At 42.8% G+C, this 20,312-nt stretch overlaps 1 protein-coding gene across 1 annotated transcript in view; it reads left to right on the plus strand.

The window, feature by feature from the left end:
• HADH (hydroxyacyl-CoA dehydrogenase) overlaps nucleotides 1–20,312 on the plus strand; it is a 525,417-nt gene that overhangs the window by 133,240 nt on the left and 371,865 nt on the right. Inside the window, exon 2 of the mRNA XM_069630865.1 lies at nucleotides 17,802–17,930. Within this exon, the coding sequence (XP_069486966.1) occupies nucleotides 17,802–17,930 (129 nt within the window). The remainder of the gene's footprint in view (nucleotides 1–17,801; nucleotides 17,931–20,312) is intronic.

The following is a 20,312-nucleotide window of genomic DNA, read 5'->3' on the forward strand; positions in this document are numbered from 1 at the left end:
CATCTCCGACGTCTCTAAGAAGTCAAACTATCAGCTGCACCTCCTCAGAGGTATTCTCTTTTCTCACTTTCCCCCAGAAACTCACTGTCTCCAGAGCTCTGGTCCTCTCTAGGCTGGACTGTTGCAACAGCCCCTTTCTAAATCTTCCTGCCTCTACTCTTCGACCTTTACAACTATCCAGAACAGAACTGCAAGACTTGTCCTTGGCCTCAAGCCCAGGGATTGTATCTCTCCAGCTCTGAAATCTCTTCACTGGCTGCAAGGATCAGCTTCAAGACCCTCTGCATTGTCCACAAGGCTTTCTGGGGCCTCGGACCGCTCTACCTCCAACTTTCTCTTCCAAAACATCTTCCTTCTTGAGCGCTCCGCTCATCCACCGCCAACTCTAAGAGTCAGTCACTTTTCCAAGCAGAGAGTTGGAGACAGATCTATCTCCTCGGTTGGGGCCTCCCTCTGGAACATCCTCCCTGCCTCTCACACTTGAGCAGAACCACCTCCGGTTCTGGAAGTAACTCAAGACCTTCTTTTTTGCTTCCGCTTTCTCTCTTCCTCTTCCCCTGCTGATGCACCTGACTGCTTCGCGCACTGGTCACCTGGTCACCCTCTGAACTTGGGCCCACGCTCCTGCATGTCCAGTTGCCCTTGCACTGCCTCCGGGCTCCTCAGCACTTAAGGGTCTGTATCTGCAACCCTACAGTCCCTTCTCTCTGCACTTATGAGCCACCCACTGGCTGCACTTGTGAGTTAACTGCACTTCCTCCCTGCCCCCCCCATGGCACTTCTCCCCTTCCCTCTTCCCTGCACTTGCGCGATCTGATTGACACAAGGCCTAATAAGATTGTTATTTTGTCCTCCCTTTGTTTCCCCCTCCTTGTCTTGTCGCACCTAGAAACACTTGTGTACAGGCGCGTTATAAATGCCACATATATCATTTATGAAGCGCTTTCCCCAAAGCGATGTATAGTGATTAGAAATAAATGAGGCAGGCAAAAGAAAATGGAACTTCAAGGTTAGAAGGGATTTACACAGAGTGATCGGAGATGAGCTTTGAGGTGAGAGTGAAAGATAGAAGGAGCGGAGCAAATGTCAGACAGTAGAGATTGCAGCTTTTACGGGCCAGACGCGTGAAGGAACGGTAGTGCAAAGGGGTGCACAGGGGTTTAGGAAATGCAAGGAAAGTGTTGGGAAGGGAAGGAGTGGGAAGGGGTGTAAGGAGAGATCAAAGAGGAAAGGTAGGGTCCAGCAATACAGTGATAGCACCTAAAGACAGTACAGAGGAAGTGAAACAAAAGCTGGCAGTCAAATGAAAGAAGAGAGATGGAAAGGAGTGAAGGAGATATGGAAGACTGGGTGGGGGGAACAAAAAAAGAAGCAGAATGGCTGAGTTAAAGACAGAACAAGGGGTTCTTGTTGCCAGTGTTGTTGCCAATTGCTCTGTGTGCCCTTTCTTTTTTAACTGAGTTTGGAAGTCGATCTATATGTTTTGGGAGTTCTTTCTGTAGAAAGTCCATGGTGTTCTTTCTCTCACATTGTTTTGGGAAACCAAAAATATGGAGATCATATGTATTGTTTTGATTCTCCAAATAGGGGTGAGCGGTAGTGGTTGTTGGTTTTAATATATTAAAAGAAGGGAAGAGCGCTCCCAATATAGGCTGGCAAAATAAGCAGCCATTACTAGTGTGGTGGTTATAGTATGTTAACGCATGTTGTGTATGTGTTTGTTTTGTTTGTTTTATTCATTTATAATGCCCACTAGACCCGAGGGTAAGAGGGCGCAGCAGTAAGGATATGTGAGGTGATGACCTTGTCGTGTGCTCAAGAGCGCCTAGTGGTTGTTGGGTCTACTAACCATATAAATCAATTGGATTGCTTTCTGCTGATGGCTGGACTGGGTTCTGCTAGATTGGCCTTGGGTGGACACTAACGTATGACCGGACCACTGCCTTCTTTAAGGCCTATACGCAGAGGCCCTCTGGGACGTTGCCAGGCTTTGAGGCCTTCCCGCACCTGTCCAGTGGCTAAACGAACAGGAGAGCACACCATTTTCTATTTACTCATTAGGCATCAAATAGCCATGTTTTGTGTATGTTCCGTTTCTAATTAATTGAACTTGTTTAAACGTGACAAACACTGTAGTAATACATTACCTGAGCCAGATAGCATTGCCAACATTGTCATCAAAGGCCATACAACCTTCTGGGCTTCACTTTTATCAGAATTATTTACAGCTGTTTAACAAATGGTATAGTACCCAGAAACTGAGTCAATAGTCATCTCAGTCTTTAAGAAGGGTTTCTGTTCGGTGCACTGCAATTATCGCCTGTTGGCTATGCTTGACTCCATTGGGGGAAATATTTTCCACTCTTTTGTTAAAACCTTTTGGATGTGTGTATTGCTAGTGCCACACTGTTTAAATGTTAACAGACTGGCTTCAGAAAGGGCTGTGGTATCACACATAGTATGCAGATGCTTCAATGACTTATAGCCGATTTGCACAGTAAGGATAATGGTCATCTGTACATATTTTTTTGTGTGGATTATTTGAGTACGTTTTATTGTGTCTCTCGCCATTGGCTCTGGGAGAAATTGTTTAATTGGGGGAAAGACCCTTTCCTACTAAATGTTATGAGAATTCTATTCTGACACATCTGTGATTATTACGTTTACACAGGAAGGCCATACTTGGCAATCTGTAGCTACTAACTTCAGGCTTCTACAAAGGTTGTGTACTTTCCCCCACCCCTTTTTCATTTGTACGTAGCCGACATGGATGAAGCTCTGGACGCGGCTCACAATTTTCCACCTAAGTTCGGTGGTCGGAGCATAGGCTGGCTCTCTTGCGCCAACGACATGGTATTAATTGTTCAGACATCAGTGGGCTTACAGCGTACCATGGATGCTCACTATGCGTATGCAGCCATTAACAAACTTAAGGTTAACCAGGGTAAAACTAAAATCATGATTTTCGGTAAGAGGATGACCGGTAAAAAGCACTTCCTTTGCAAATGGGACTCACTAGACTAGAGGTTGTTGATACCTATACATATTCAGGGCTGCCGATCAAGAACAGCCCCTGCTGTCACGACTCGCTCCCGTTCCCACCATTTGGGGGCATGATTTGGGGTTTATTCCCTACTGGACTTTTCCTCCGAACTTTATGCTACAGTGCTGTGATGATTTGGGAGCGCTAAATCCCTATTTTCCCAGCTACTTCCCTTCCGGATCCATTCCAGGTTTTTGGCAGCCAGCATGCTTCTTTAACCAAACGACTATGCTTCCCAGAATGCCTGGCCCACTGCTCCACCTCCACCCTTGCAACACAAGGTTGGGTGGAGGATAGGTAACAGCTGTGGCGGCAGGTGCAGCAATCAGCACACCCGAGGCGTGTGCTCGTTAAGCAGCTTTAAAAGCCTCAGTCTTACTTCAGTCCAGCGCTGGTCATCGATTGCAGTGTTCCTGTTTTTGACTAGTCCCTGGTTCCTGGTTCCTTGCCTTTGTACCTACTGCCTTGTTCCTGTTTTCTTGTTTCCTCCGCCCTGAATTTCTGATTCATGCGCTAATTGATTTCTGCTCCCTTGATTTCCCTTTTTGTCTTCCTCTGTTTGCAGGCAGCAATTCTCAGTGCTTTCCCCTTTTAGATGCAGCCCAGTTTGTCTGTGTTCTATATTTCTTTGACTCTGTCCTTTGCTGCTGTTACCCATTTGCCTTAGCCTTCCTCTTAGTTTAGTTTCCTGTCTTTTCCTTGGAGGGGTAGGGAGAAGTTTGCATAGGTTATTTCGTTTTTCCCTGCTCCTGATCCTTTCTTCCTAGAGGATCCATTCCATGTTTTCCACTGCACTTCTGCATTTATTTTCCCTTTGATTATTAGGTGTGGTGTGCGGTAGTAGCTAGCTCCTGTGTGAATGCTTATGTTTTCCTCACTATTTTGTAAACACTATTCCCATTTAGGTATTTAGTTTTCCTTCCATTGCTGTTCTAGCCTTTCGGGGTCCCAGTTTCTTCAACAGGATTCGTGGGCTAGCTGACATTCAAGAGGTTTATCTCGTCCTCGTGAGTACAGTTCTTAAGTTCCCTTATGTAATACCATCAAGAGTGTTAGTACACAGATCCTGTCATTGCTTGCCCTCCACGTGGGTTTAGCGCTGTCAGTACCTGTAACAGCAATTGGGGGTAAGGCGCTTGCCGACTTTCCTCGCGGTCCGGTGCTTACCCCACATCCCTTTTCATATATTGGTTTTGATGTCACACTCTATTTGCACTCCTGGGTTCTAGCATACCTGAGTCGTAGTTCCTGGGTGCACATTTCCCTTGCCATATTCGCTGCCTTTGTACTCGCCTGACTAATCCTGACAGTATGACCAGCCCAAAATTCCCATTGAATATGGCAAGTTTAAGAAAGAAAGGCAGCAAGGCCTCTAACAAGTTTGTACAGAAAGCTTCCCCTACATTTACCTGTGACAATCAAATCACTAGTCCTGACTCCAATGAACTCCTTGTCACGAATGGGCATTTACGTGCAAAGTATTTTTCCCATAGGATGACACATCCTACATGGCCTGATCTTAGTTCTATCTTTGGTTTTGATCCCGATTCTATGTCAGCACAAGCCTTAGCCGCAGAAAACAACACACTGTTAGACTTATTATACGAGAGTACCTCTGTTGTTGAACCCCATGATTCCAGTTGTGCTTCACCTCAGATAGAACAGTTTCATGATACCAACAGAAAGAATGGAGGGGTTTCTTGCATAACTTCTGTTTTCTACCCTCAGTCTAACGCATACTCCGTTGCACAGGTACATACTGTAGTCCCTAATGCCAAGAGGTCTAATGTCAATAGTTTGTTTAAGGGAAACACAGACCAAGTTGGAAAAATAAACTATAAATCACAGAACCTGCAAGCAGTAGAGGACAATGTACAATCGATGCACATCCAGATTGCTAGTGCAGGATCCAGCCCTGATGCCACTATGCTTCCCCCTGTGCCTACTGATAGTGATGTACAGTTAATGCAGGGCATGCTAAGAGCTAAACTTGAGGAGTTAAGACAAGAACTCATTTCTGCACAAGAGGAAAATAAAACCTTACACTCTTTACTGAATACACCTCAGACTTTATCTGTTGATGTGGAGGAAGTGAACACGGTTCAGCCCCTGAGTGCAGAGACTTTGGTAAACCATGATATTTGTCGATATGTTAGATCTATTGGGAGTGAAGGTCTTTCGTCTAGCACAGCGCTTAATCTAGGCACAGGTTCTAACAATTGTTCTGCTGTTTATCAGGGATTGCAGTTAGCTGAAGAGTTACAAGCCACTCCTTTACCAAAAATACCCTGTGTAGCAGTTTGTCATAATTCTGAGCTAGCACACATACAAGCTTCTGATTTCCAAACACAATCCACAACGGTGGCATACACAGATTCAGTCACTACCGTAGGCTTAGGCCCTGCTCTTGATACAGTTGCTGAGACTGAAGTAGATGTTAAAGCTGATGTGGAAAACAATGTTACCTCTGGGTTCACTCTTCCTTCTGCCACTTCTGATCAATACGAACAGTCAGAGACAGTACAGATTTCATGTTCTGATGGACTCATTCCACAGTATACCGAACCAAAGAACCGTCAGGCGGTTCCTGAACTGTTGATTGATAATCTGCCTCTTTCAGAAGCTAAAACAGAGGAATGGACAATAGACGAAATCCTGATTAACAGAGACTTTACTATGGTGATTCCACTGATTGATTTTGACTTCTACAAAGAAAAAGACTCTGTGTCACCCACTAAAGAAAGGGACTGCAAGGGTACAGCTCAGTCTTTGGTTATTGGTGCCAAGGAGTCTACTGCCCTAAAGGTGCCCTTCATTCCTGAGCCACCGATGGGTCTGTCAACTTCTGAGACTTCTGTCTGTCCTCCTACAACCATTGACTCTTCTATGATTCAATCCACAGCCCTGCAGTCATCTTTGGCACACCTGTCTTCAACCAATGAACCGCTGCCATGTCTGCCATTTACTCAAGAGCCAGTCCCAAAGACATGGACATGCTTATATCCAGCAACCGAGATTGCTCCAGCTTGCATGCCTTCAGCCTCAAGGTTTCCCCTGACCTGCCTGTCTTCAGCTACAGTGACTCATCCTGCAGATCATCCTTCAGCTTTAGAGCCTCCGGTAGTCCATCAAAAGAGCATGTCTTCAGTCCCGGAGTATACTGAGTATTTGCCTTCAGTTCATGAGACGCCTGTATCCTGCATAGCCTCGCTGCCAATATCAGAGGTATACCTGTCTACACCATCAGATTCTGCTGTATTTTCTTCTGCTCCAGCGATTCCTCCTGAATCCCAACCATTTACAGTCGATGAACGTCTAGCCTGCCTTTCTTTTGCTTCAGGAGGAGCACCAGAATGCCTGCCTTTTCCACAAGACGATTCTCCCAACTGCTTCACTTTAGCATCAGAGCCTCCTAAAGATGCAGCATCAGAGTTTGAGACTTTTGCCAGCTCCCGCTTCAGAGTCATCAAGCTGGACCAAGTGGTGAGTCAGAACCACTCACTTGGGTGTGCACAAGGGGTGGTGCAGACCGGCGTATTACCTACAGGACTTGTGCAACAGAATTCCGCCAAGAAGCACCAGTCGGGTGCTAGTAGCCAAAGGAAGGGAATGACTGCTGCAGTTCAAGATGTGTCTGTTATTGCTCCTTCTGCGAGTCTGCCTGAAATACCAAGTACTGCGTCTATCACTCCTATCAGGATGCCAAACATCCCTGCTGTGGTATCCCACGTGAAACAAAGTGGCTACACGACTGTCACCAGGAGTACTAGCCTTGTACAACCCATTGGACTTTCAGGTCTCCAAGGCGTAGAACATGTGCAGTCAAACCTAAGTCACTTTCAACCAAAAGCCTTTTCCCAGATGGATGACAGAAGGAAATCTGAACCTCTACCTCAGCCACCACCTTCTCTAATAGCTGAGCATAAACCTTTCCTGAAGCCAGCATTTTCCTCACCTCCCGCATGTCCACTCTCGGCAGAAAGGCTAACAGAGCTTCTACCATTGCCTAAGGCATGTTGCACCAGCCTGCCTCCCTCCTCAAAGACTTATAAGGGTCCACTCCCAGTGACTGAACTTCCTGGACCTTCCAACTCTGCTTCTGGTCCTGCAAGTCCTTCATGCCTTTCGTCGAACCATGAGTCTCTTCCTCACCAGAAGCCACCGTTTCCATCAGTACCACCTCCAAAGACAAAGCACTCCTATCATGGAAGTCCATCTGCCTTTGCCCACAGGCCACCATTTCCATCAGTGCCACCTCCAAAGAAAAAGCACTCCCATCATGGAAAGAAGATGTCTCGTGCGGGTGGCGGGCACCCGAAGCCGGCCGTAGGAGGGGGTATACTGTCACGACTCGCTCCCTTCGCTCCCGTTCCCACCATTTGGGGGCATGATTTGGGGTTTATTCCCTACTGGACTTTTCCTCCGAACTTTATGCTACAGTGCTGTGATGATTTGGGAGCGCTAAATCCCTATTTTCCCAGCTACTTCCCTTCCGGATCCATTCCAGGTTTTTGGCAGCCAGCATGCTTCTTTAACCAAATGACTATGCTTCCCAGAATGCCTGGCCCACTGCTCCACCTCCACCCTTGCAACACAAGGTTGGGTGGAGGATAGGTAACAGCTGTGGCGGCAGGTGCAGCAATCAGCACACCCGAGGCGTGTGCTCGTTAAGCAGCTTTAAAAGCCTCAGTCTTACTTCAGTCCAGCGCTGGTCATCGATTGCAGTGTTCCTGTTTTTGACTAGTCCCTGGTTCCTGGTTCCTTGCCTTTGTACCTACTTCCTTGTTCCTGTTTTCTTGTTTCCTCCGCCCTGAATTTCGGATTCATGCGCTAATTGATTTCTGCTCCCTTGATTTCCCTTTTTGTCTTCCTCTGTTTGCAGGCAGCAATTCTCAGTGCTTTCCCCTTTTAGATGCAGCCCAGTTTGTCTGTGTTCTATATTTCTTTGACTCTGTCCTTTGCTGCTGTTACCCATTTGCCTTAGCCTTCCTCTTAGTTTAGTTTCCTGTCTTTTCCTTGGAGGGGTAGGGAGAAGTTTGCATAGGTTATTTCGTTTTTCCCTGCTCCTGATCCTTTCTTCCTAGAGGATCCATTCCATGTTTTCCACTGCACTTCTGCATTTATTTTCCCTTTGATTATTAGGTGTGGTGCGCGGTAGTAGCTAGCTCCTGTGTGAATGCTTATGTTTTCCTCACTATTTTGTAAACACTATTCCCATTTAGGTATTTAGTTTTCCTTCCATTGCTGTTCTAGCCTTTCGGGGTCCCAGTTTCTTCAACAGGATTCGTGGGCTAGCTGACATTCAAGAGGTTTATCTCGTCCTCGTGAGTACAGTTCTTAAGTTCCCTTATGTAATACCATCAAGAGTGTTAGTACACAGATCCTGTCATTGCTTGCCCTCCACGTGGGTTTAGCGCTGTCAGTACCTGTAACAGCAATTGGGGGTAAGGCGCTTGCCGACTTTCCTCGCGGTCCGGTGCTTACCCCACATCCCTTTTCATATATTGGTTTTGATGTCACACTCTATTTGCACTCCTGGGTTCTAGCATACCTGAGTCGTAGTTCCTGGGTGCACATTTCCCTTGCCATATTCGCTGCCTTTGTACTCGCCTGACTAATCCTGACACCTGCCCCCCATCTCCATATCCTTCTACGTGGTAGCTCTACCCCCCGAAACTGAAAAGGTGGCAAATTTATTAACTTTTTGCTTAGCAAGGGAAGCCATTCAGTGGATTACTGGAGGTTTATAACAAATGTGTCATACCAGGAATCTTATATGGGTTTGAGGTGTTGCCCTACCGACATATAGAGTGGTTAGAACTAGCGGAAGGTAAGATATTGCATTCCTTGTTGGGCGTTTCTAATGCAGTCCCAGTTGAGGCGTTGTGGCTTGAGCTTGGTCTCCCTTCCCCTATCTCCCTTTACAAGATTGCTAGGTGTATGTTGTATGCAAAAATCGCATGGACCAGAGGACAGAAACACTCTTTACTAGGCTTAGCCTATAATGGCGAACGTCTTAAATCTGGCAATAGGGCTTTTAGTGAGTGAAATGCGACTGCAGTCTCTCACGGGAGGCCAGAGCAATAGCTTTTCTAGAGGGAGAAGATCACTGTCGTAGGGCAAAGGCTAAATCTTCCTCATGGCACTGCTCGCAATCTATATTGAAATTGTTACAAAAAGGAGGCATGTGCAATATGCCACCCAGAGTTTTCTTATTGGCCAACAACGTAGTTATCTCATTAGGTTGTGTTGCCTCACTTTTATGAGATTCATTTGATATCTGCGTTTTTAATATTTTGCCAGTATTTAAATAATGCGGTGCTTGGAAAGGCCTTTTGATGGAGAGGTGGTTATGTCGCTTATGCCGTTTAGAAATTGTGACCGCCCATCACATTCTGATCAAGTGTGTATGTTTAATGGAGCAATATACTAAATGTTATTGAAAATGTGTTGCCTGTCTGGACAGCATAGATTCTGATCAGTTTTAGGCAGCCATTTTTTTCGGCTGAATCGTTAGTGATCACAGCTGCTTTGTGCAAGGATCCATTCCCAGATATAGAACACTGTCCCCTAATGCATCCATAAATAGCTTGCACTATCTTTTAATGAATTTATATAAAATGTAGAAAGTTATACTTTTGTGGTTTAGAGAGACTTTTCATTAATGTGTTTAATGTGTCTCTTTTCTTCGGATCTTTTTTATTGCCAATCGTTAATGATATTTTTATATTCTCTATCGCAAATTGTGATAGACATTTGACGGTTGATATATTTGTGAAATATTGTATGATTCTATTTTATGTTCAACGTGATTAGATATCTTGCTTTTGTTTGTTCTATATGTGTGTGTGTGTGCGAAGAAGACTTATATTAGTCATAAGCAGGCCTACGGAAAAGGGGTGTATCAGCCACTTGTACTCCCTAAAAATAGTGAAATACTCCCAAAAAAAATAGGGAGTAAAAATACTCTAAACAAATAATAGGAAACCCACGTATAGGACCATGTGCCCCTGCTTTCACCCACAGAGCTACATGGATATGTTTGGACCAATAGTGCACACAGGAAGAAACTACTATCATAACTGTCTGTTTGGAGGAAGTAAACTTGTATCTTTTAATGTGTATGAATAACTAGGTGCAAAGGAATTATTGTGGAAACAGTTGCATTTTCCAGTGAAAAAATATTTGTACTCTCTCTTATAGAATACTCCCATTGGGAATTGGACTTATAGTTGTAGTCCCAAAAAAAATAAATAAAAAAAAATACATTCCTCCGAACTTTTTAATCTTATCTGGAGCACTGGTCATAAGCACGTTTTGGTTTGATAGGACTTTTTCATTTGTCCATTTGACCATTGTCAAATAATGCTGAAGGGATTTAGTACAGGCAGTTGATTGTTGCACACTAACCCCCTACATCCCGTATCCCTCTGTATGTGCATCCCCGTGGCATCTTATTTAATAGAAAGCATGGAATATTATCAGTGCATTGTATTACATCATTAGGGCAAATTAGCTGCCCTTTTGAAGTTTTAAGTAATAAAAAATCATCTGCAATCTCAGAGTTAAAATATTTAAAAATTGTGATTATACCTTTTTAATTAGAGAAATAATAGTTTAAGGGCAGGGCTGGTCAAGGATTTTTTCTGAAGTCTTAAACCTATGATGTAGCTAGTATTTTTTATTGTAACAATTAGTTTTTACAAACTTTAATTACAAAACACGAACAATCACATCATAACACACTTCATTAAATGATAAGACACATGGGTCCAAACATACATATGGGTTCAACCAGCACTTTGTTGGAATACTGTAACCCGTATGTTTCGATCAAAATTACGGAGCATCTTCCTACTCCAGCAGTTTTTCCAGAAAATCAATTACAGCACAAGTTAACATCACATTATTTCCAGTCAGCAGCCTCCACCACCACTCATCCAAATTAATGTAAAGTGTTGCAAATCTGCCCAAAAAGCAAATCCGTTGAGTAGTTATTGTTGGACATTCCATGATTAGATGTTTTAACAAATCTATTTCCATTGTACAGAATCGACATAGATTGTCAACGATCCTCGGATCTTTTCTTCTCCACAGAACTTCTTTGGTTTTATAAACATTCGAACGAAACCTCAAACTTGTTCCGATGCCATCTGGAAGGAAATCTTAATAGATATTTTGGAACTTTGTCTAGGCAATTACAAGACAAACCTAAGTTCAGGGATGAGGACATTGACGAACGCTGTTCTTCGTTCAAAATCCAGTTCCATTGCCTTAGCTTTTTCTTTGCAAGTTGTGGCGTTGTTATTCCCATTTGCCATGAGATGTCAGCTATTTTCAAGATATTCCTGATTTTATTTGCCCAGGACAAAAGAATTCCTCCATGTGGATTCTTAGACGTTGATTCAAAGATCTTGTACGCTGGAGCTATATTTGATAGCTGCATTTTTCATAAGGCTGCAATTGATTTCCATTGGATAGTTCCATGTAGTGGTTCCAGGCCCAATTCATATCTTATCGCAACAATCGAGGTACTACTTGGAAGTCGCAATATTTTCTTCCAAAATTTACCTTCCAAGATGGCCCAAATTCGACAATCAATGTTCCAACCAGCTTCCGCCCCATACGTTATTATGGGAATTACTTTTTGTACATAGAAAGTCTGTAGAGGTTGGAGTGTGAATTTGCCGTATTCAAAATGGAGCTTTTGGCCTTGTATTGTCAATATGGACATACAATGTTTCAATTCTGCTACCCAAACTGATTCACAGATCGGGCTATTTATATGCACGCCTAGATATCGGATTGTTGATACAGTCTCGATTGTCTCGCCTGCTGCAGACCACTTAAACTGGTTGACTCTCTTTTTTGCTCCTGATGTAATTGCCATGATTTTAGATTTCTTTGTATTAATGGCAAGCTCATTTTCTTGAAAGTATGTGACTAAGTTGGTCAGAAGTCGTTGCAGACCAATTTGGGTTAGATCAAATAACACAATATCATCTGCGTAATATGCCCAGCTGATCTCTTGTCCATTCACTTTAGGTGGAAATCGATGAGTATTTTCTAGATTGCCTGAGATATCTGAAATTAATAGTTTAAACAGTAGGGCAGCTAGTGGGCACCCTTGTTTAACACCCTTAGAGGTTTTTATTTAAATTGTCAGGTGGCCTGATGCATCCAAGCGAACTCTTGTAGTGGTATCATTATGTAATGCAATCAGTGGTTGAAGCAAGGCTGGTGGGCAGGACCATGATTGTAATTTCATCCATAATTCATCACGGTTAATAGTGTCAAAAGCTTGACGCATATCTATAAAGGCTATAAACAAGTTCTTTTTATTTTTCAATGCGTCAACTTTTAATAAGTTTAATATCAACAGGTTCACCTCAGTTCCTGTATCTTTAGTAAAACCTGTTTGTCTACAATCCATTCGGCCAGATGCATATGCCCAAGACGTTAACTTTTGTTGCAAACATGTTGCAAATATTTTTCCTATGCTGTCCTGAAGGGCAATAGGGCGATAGTTGTTCGGATCATCCCTATTGCCCTTCTTAAAAATAGGCACAATAACAGATGTTGTCCATGATGTTGGAATGGTTTTTGAGATCGATATCAGTTGGAAAAGATTCTCAATGAAATCAGCCCAAAGTTCCTTTTTTTTCTTTCAACATCACGTTTGACAAGCCATCAGGGCCTGCCGCGCGTGAGTTTTTTAGTTGTTGCATCAATGTCAGAATTTTATCTTTTGATTCAATTGAATCCCAAGGTTCTGGACAGTCCAAAGTTATTTTCTCGATTTGTCCCACTTTGCCGCTGAAGACTAGATTGAAGTGATCTTCCCAGGCAGATGCAGAAATACCATTCGCTAGTCTTGCCTCTTGGCATAGTGATCCTGTGTTCAAGATTGTCCAAAAATCTTTTACTTTATGTTGTACGATCAACTTCATCATAAGTTCTGCTTGTTCTTGATCTCTTATTAGTTTAAATGATTTGAGCTAGTTTCGATATTTTACCTTGCGCTTTCTGATTTTAATCGCCATATCACAACCTCCACTTTTTTTCAGAAATCTTATATCTTTGGCCAATTGTTTTTTCTCCGAGCTAACCAGCACACTGAATACATATTTGTTAGTTGGACAGGCGTTCTCTTGCTGTTGTTTTTTAGTACAGAATTGTTGAAGCAGAGTTTAATCTTTTTGCTAAATCATTAGATGAGTTCTTTACATTTTTGCTCAACATCTGTATCGTTTGCTCCTTGATTTATCTCAAGTGGACAGTTATATGTTAGTTTTACACCACGCCTTGTCATTAGTAAGGTCAACACCAGTTCATGATGGTCGCTTTTAGATGACTTGTGTATATCCAAACGTTCAATTTTTTGACCAGTGTAAAGAGCTGATCCAAAAATAGTCTATTGTTTTTTTACAGCTCTCTCTCTGCCATGTGAAACCAGGTGGAATGTCACTTTGTACTCTGCCATTTATCATTTCGCAGTTTCTTATTTTTAGAGCTTGACTACAACAATCGCCTCTTGTCAGTCCTGAGGGCACAACAGATGAACTTATTTGCTGATCTTCATACCAAGAATAAGTAAAATCTCCTCCACAAATTATTATTACAAGGTTTGAGCATGTTATTAAACACTGATCAATGATTGTTGTGATAGAATTGATACATTCTACTGTAGATATCATGACAGGATTCCAATATATGTTTATCAGTAACAGACATTTCACATCCACTTTTATTTCTGATTCCCTCAGCAGTAACGTTCCTTGCACATAAATCTTTGGATTATGTATTTCGATGACTTTCCATCCATAAGCGTTGTTAACTAATGTTATTAACCCCGTAAATGGCCGGACTAGCCTGTTTTTACCACCTGCATTCTTGGAACAGATGATTAAAACCTCTGGTGTTCCATGAGATTATACCACACGATTCCTCTCCACTGAGACATGCTAGTTATGAGGTCTGTCTATAGTTAGCATTTCCTCTCGAGTTTTTGTCATTCCTTTGTAGGTATCGCACTTCTTTGGATTTAGGTGATTTCAATTTAAAATGCTGTCTTAAAACATCTCTTCTACATTCATTTGAGGATTTAGCACTAGCTGGGGACAAGTTACTTACTTCCCTCTGGTCAGTTGGTTCCTTTTCCACCTGGATGTCAAACCCATAGAAGCTCATCCTTTGCAGCAAGTTTTTGCTACTGCGTATGATTTTATGTGCAGAAATATTCTGTGGGCAGCATCCTCTGAAATATATTCCACAATGACAATATCATCCGAGGTAATTGTCCGAAGTGATGGTATTGTGTGCAATAAATGCATCAAATTTCTTCGGTTCAAATTGATGTCCTTGTCATCAGGAAAGAGATTTTTGACTCTGATCTTCCAGGTCTTTGTTTTTTTCCCATCAGGGGACTCTGACCTCATACTATTCTTGAGATCACTTTGATTCTTCATTTGGGCTTCATCTTTGGATTAGCTTTTCAGCACGGCCTGCTGTCACATTTTTTAACACTAGGAATTTAAGCATCTGTCAATGCTTTCATTCCTCCACGCACGGGCGCTTTTACTACTCCATGCTCAGGGACTTTTGAACTAGCTAAATCAACAGATTCCTGATTCTTGGGTCCACCACATGTGGTTGCACTAGCCTCTAGAGCCATCTGGGTCAGATGCTGCGACCCTCTTCCGCCACTAGAGCTCATAGAATTGTCTGATTCGATGGAGTATGTTGAAAGATCACATAAATCGATTGATTCGTCTTGCACCCAACTGATGTCCGAATCAGAATCAATTCTGGCTCTTTTCCTTGAATTTTGTATTTTGGTTGCAGTTTTCTGATCAGCTGCTTTTGACATTTTAGTTGACACATCAGTTTGCTCTTGGTGTATCTTCAGTATTTTCTTCGTTTTGTTACGGTCAAATAGCCCCAGTTTTTGAGGAGTAGGTAAGTTTCGTACAAATTGTTTGGTATTAGTTGATTTGCGCTTTGCGCCTTTTCTTTCAGTCTTAGAGGTTGATTGTACTAATTTGGGTTTATTTGAGACAAGACTCTTTTTCTGCAAGTTCTTTGCGGACCTGGTAAAGATTCCAAAAGATGATTGCTTTAACTCACTAGTCGCTCTCTCTTTAGTTCACTGCTTACTCAGTTGGTTAGCATCTGTTACCAAAACATCCCTTGATGCACTAATATTAGTGCTTGGACAGTCATTTAAGAATGAAACGCGACTCGCCACAATGGCGGGAGCATTTATAGCCGGGGGTTCAGTTTGCTTCTTCCCAAAAACAGCAGGACCTGCAGCTGTATCAGAGTTTGGCACATTTGGTATTTCACTCAAAACGTATATTGACAAAGTTTGTGATCCAATACTTTTGACAGAGATTGATGACCGGAAGTAAGGTTAGTGGGATGTGTTCCAAACTGCCCACTTTCCTTATTGTCTTTATGCCTCAGCCATTTCAAACATTCAAGAACAGCATTCAGGAGAGTTGCGTTGTCGGTGTGCGCACTTGATGCTAGGTCACCTAGCCGGTAATGCCATTGTGATGATATTTCTGCTTCTCTTTCGGTTCGAGATTGTAGAGTATTGTTAGTTTGTTCAAGTTTCTCCAATTTTAACAGGATGGTAGAAAGTTGTGTACCTTGTTCTTCTATAGAGTAATTTAAAGACTCATGCAGTTTCGTAAAAGGAATTAGTGCTAGCGAGGTTGCTGCAAGTACATTATGAATTTGAATGTCTGCAGCCACTGATAGATTTGCTTTATTGTTTCACTCCATGTCGTGATCATGTGTTTGAAGAGGATCAATGCTTGGCTGTGTTGTGTTAGAGCTCATGCTTGTGTCAATGTGCGGCTTAGAGACACTTTTTATTGCCAGACCTGTGGACGGAGCTTCTAGTAAGGTAACATCATTGCTCGATGCAGCTTGGTTTTTTAATGTCAATCCCTTCATAAGAGGTGTACTAGTCTGGGTCTTTGTTAGCAAATGTAAGATTGAATGCTGCAACTTTCGCAGCTCCTCCTCCTCAATTGTAGTTTTCGACTGTGAATGCGATTTATTCACAGATTTAGAGCTCACGCTGTTAATTAGCTTATCCTTTATTTGTTGATAATCAGCTGCCAGGCGTTCAGCTAGACGTGCTTCGCGGGCTACTAGATCATGTCCTGATAGTTTGTTCAAATTTGCTGGAACTGTTGAACAATTTACTGCTAATCGTTTATCTGCAGGAGTGACACTCGCGAGTTGCGAAGCAGTGCTAGTAGGCTGACCTGTTGAACTATTAGAATGCTGAAGGGCTCCAGTCAGCATAGCACTTTTGTGCACCAAAATGTGTTTTGTTTTGTTTTGCAAGTCTCCTTTAGCTTCCATTGTTTCATTAGATGATTTTTTTGAGAGCTCTTCTCCTTCAGTTTCTGTCTCATTCCCTCTTAAACAATGCTGCACATTTTTTCTCTCGATGCAGCATTAAAGGCTTCATTCTTGTCCTTTCATTGAGCAAAACGTGTGATTTAGGAGCGTAGAGCAACTCATTTTGTAGGTCAGTGTTTCCGCATAGACTGTCGTGCGGATGTTGTAATGACAAACATTCATCTCCTGTAAGAAGTGGAGGGTTGAACACGAACGTGTTCAGTCGCGCTGAGTCAGTAGACATGAATTTGTAGAAGCTCGTGGTCTGTTATATCAAAAGACAATGGAAACGAAGCCGTGTTTATTTCTATAGCTTTATCACCCATGGCATCTTTTGGCTCAAACGCGAGTGAAATTGACATCTTGATCGGCAAGATTATTTTCTACAATGTTTCCAACTGAAGTTTCTGCTGCTAATGTTTTCACATTTGCCGCTCGTGCATTGGCTTTATAGCATTCATCTGAAACAACAACCGTTAATGGAGCACTTTCTGTTGTTACCAGACGGCCATTGTTTTGCTCTTCTACTACCAACTCAACTTGTGGCAAGGCTGATACATTTTGAGCACATTCACGTGCCACTGCCAGTGTTGCATTACCACCAACAATCATTTTAGCTAAGAATTCTAGTGAGGGGACGCATTCAGTTGAGGTCATTTTCAGGGATTACAAAAGCAATTGTTCATTTCTTACAGCTCTGCTTATCTTGCTGCTCATTACCGCGGCACTTTCCTTGCTGCCTTCAATCACTCTGTCATTAGTCACGTGCATTTCAAGCAGCGTGCGTTGGCGGGTGGAAGGGCCAATCATACTCCAGACAGACGCCTGGACGCTCTGGAGCGCACTGGGGCAGACTGGGACTCTCCTCGGGGCTCCGTGCCCGCCTACACCTTTTAAGGTGGAGTCTAGGAGTTCCAGTCAAATGTTTAAAGCGCCAAAACGGTGTAAAGCACACTGAAAATAAACGCAGGTCATTGCTGCAGCTCCTCTCTTGCAAAAGGACTGGGGCAGACTGGGACTCTCCTCGGGACTTAATTTAGTTTTTAAATCTGGACTTCAATGTAGACGATTACAAAGTCTTAAGAATTAAGCCATTATGTGAAATTACAGATGCCCTTGATCCCCCGATAACTTAACTGAACTGTTGGATTTCGAAGCATTGCAAGGCACATTTGTCTAAAATGTAGTCTAAAATGTTTTGAGCTGATTTGAAAAGTCAAAGAAGTTTCTGCTATCCTACAGATATGAAGATCCTGCTCTCTTGTCACACGTGTATATGATCTCTAGCTTATTTCCGTGGCCCTGATTTTCTTCTCATTCTTGCTTAATTTGCTTTCAGACTGCTGCTGCAACCGGCCATACAGTGGTACTGGTGGACCAGTCAGAAGACATCCTGAAGAATTCTAAGAAGGGGATTGAGGATAGTCTTAAGAAGCTGGTCAAGAAGAAGTTTGCCGACAAGCCTGAGGTGACAGCGCAGCATTTGATGGCAAACCCAGTTGTACAATTTATGCATACAGTTTTAGATACAGTAAATCAAAAATGGTTCAATGATTGCGAAGCTGTTGTTGGTAGAAGGAAGCTGAAAATGCATACAACTCGTACGTCCTTTCTCCGTACTTGCTAGCTATTGACCCCCAACAGGAGACTGGACTAGAGCATGACTAGTAGCATTCAAGGTCAACCACATACGCTCCCTTGTGCATGCTCAATGCTCCAAGCGCCAGTCCAAATCTCTCTGCCTAGATGGTATAAGAGAATTGGCAGGTGATGGCAAGTGTTTTTGCTATCATACCAAATTAATTTTTCCATTTCCCTCCTCCCCCTCATGTCTATGCATCAAATTCCAAAGAAGAGAAATCGGGCTCTAGTCATTGGGTCTTGGCTGCTACGGAACCTTTTAGTGTAATTTCTTACATACCGAAAAATGCTTGGTCTGATGTCCCACATCTTTGTAGAAACGTATGCCAAACATTACATGAGAAGGACACAACTCCATTTACTTGCCAAAAAGCTGGAATTAAGAGACCCTAACAGTCTTTCCAGGTTACAGACACAAATTGCGTAAAAATAAAGACATGGGGCGGGTGTGCCCTTTGTAAGGGTGCAGAAGGAGAGAGATGCGACAAAGGTGGCATATTTGCTTCGGGTCAAACTTTTATTTGTATCCGTGAAAGGAAAAGGTGGGGTTTGGGAATGGCCTAACTATCCCCAACCACGAAGAGGGGGTTGCCCTGCCTCAATAAAAGAATACTATGGACCTGATCAAGATGCCTGTCAAACAAAAATGTCCACCGTCCTGTGTCTAATCCTATTCCCATCCCTTAACTTTCAGTCCAAACTAAAGGAATAGTATGTGTCTTCTTAATGCCAGAAGGATGGCTCTCCCGTTCTGGATGCTGACACCCAGATGCAGTTCTTCTGCAAAAGGATGCATATAGTTCATTGTTCAGTGTTCATTCAATTTAAAGATAACCCAGTTCCCTGCTCTCCTGGGGGCAACCTCTTCCTGGGTTCCTGGTTTCACTCGAAATAACATTCCTTAACTATCCTCTGGGGAATTCTTATTCCTCAGCCCGTAGCACAAACAATTATCCTTTTCAGTCTCTTGTCAGGCCTGGTTCACTAACTTGCCAGACCGCACCATAGACGTTTCCAACAGTGTATCAAGTCTGGTTTACCCTCCTGCCTGACTTGATTTCCACAACCTTCAGCTTCTTTCTTTAAACTTTTTTATGGCATTTGGTTTAAAAAAATAAAAACCTTTTTAACCTTTATAGAATCCCGTTTTCCTTACCATCCACATTCATGCTTAACTTCCATTTTATCCCTATCCTTCCCCACATTAAAACATTTGCAAACATGCAAATAAAATCCAATGCCAATTACTTATTCTCACACATTTCATCCAATACATTAATTTCTCTCGTATCTCCCATACTTTTGCTTTAGACAAACTCATCAGAGTTAAACATTTCTTTTAAAAATCTTATCAAAGATAATATCCATGTAAGCCTTTCCCGCTGCCAGAAGGCCCACCACCATCTTTCCGCATACCATGTGGATCATTTTTCAATATGTTTCCCCAAAATATTTGTTCTTAGATTAGTTAAGGCCGTACAATAAAGAACCAGATATTTTAAAGATTCCACTGACCCGTCTAATTATCATAGTCTACATTTGACATCCCTCTTTTTCCTTCCTTCAGCTTTAACAATCTTAGTGTTTTGGACTCCAGCCCAGTGGTTATAATTCTCTTTGACTTCTGGTGGGTCCTCGATTCCACTGGTGGGCTTTGCCCACTTTCATCTTGGTCCCAGACCCTGTTCCCTTTGCTAGGCGGGATCCTTGCCCCTTTGTTACCTAGTGTCCACTTGGACAGACCTGGTATACTCCCCTGCCAGGTACTCTCCCACCCAGGTGTAATCTCAATGTTTTTCTTTGATTGTATGCATCTTCTCCTATTTCCTTGTGTCCCTTAGGACGTGGTTATCTGCTTCACATAGCTTGAGTTCTATTGGAAATTCTCTTTTTCACCCCCTTGTGCTCTTTGGGATGTTCTGATTCGGTTTTATAAAGTTCTTACCTATTTGCCGGCTTTCTTTTTCATCCCCTTGTAATACTTGGGGTGTTTTTACAACGTTTGCCAAGTTTGTAATATGTTGCACAGGATCCCTTTCACCCCCTACGGCTTCTCATGTTTGCATGAGCTTCCTCAGCTCCTTCAATGCCTCCTTGACTGATCCGGCCCTTTCCCTACCTTTGGTAACTCTCTGGGTGGTCTACGGTCTCTTCGGGCGCTGGAGCAAAGCGCTCTGAAACACTTATGTATGGGCGTGCTATAAATAAA

The sequence above is a fragment of the Ambystoma mexicanum genome, chromosome 6q (assembly GCF_040938575.1).
Source record: "Ambystoma mexicanum isolate Mex_15411 chromosome 6q, UKY_AmexF1_1, whole genome shotgun sequence".
Lineage (NCBI taxonomy): Eukaryota > Metazoa > Chordata > Amphibia > Caudata > Ambystomatidae > Ambystoma > Ambystoma mexicanum.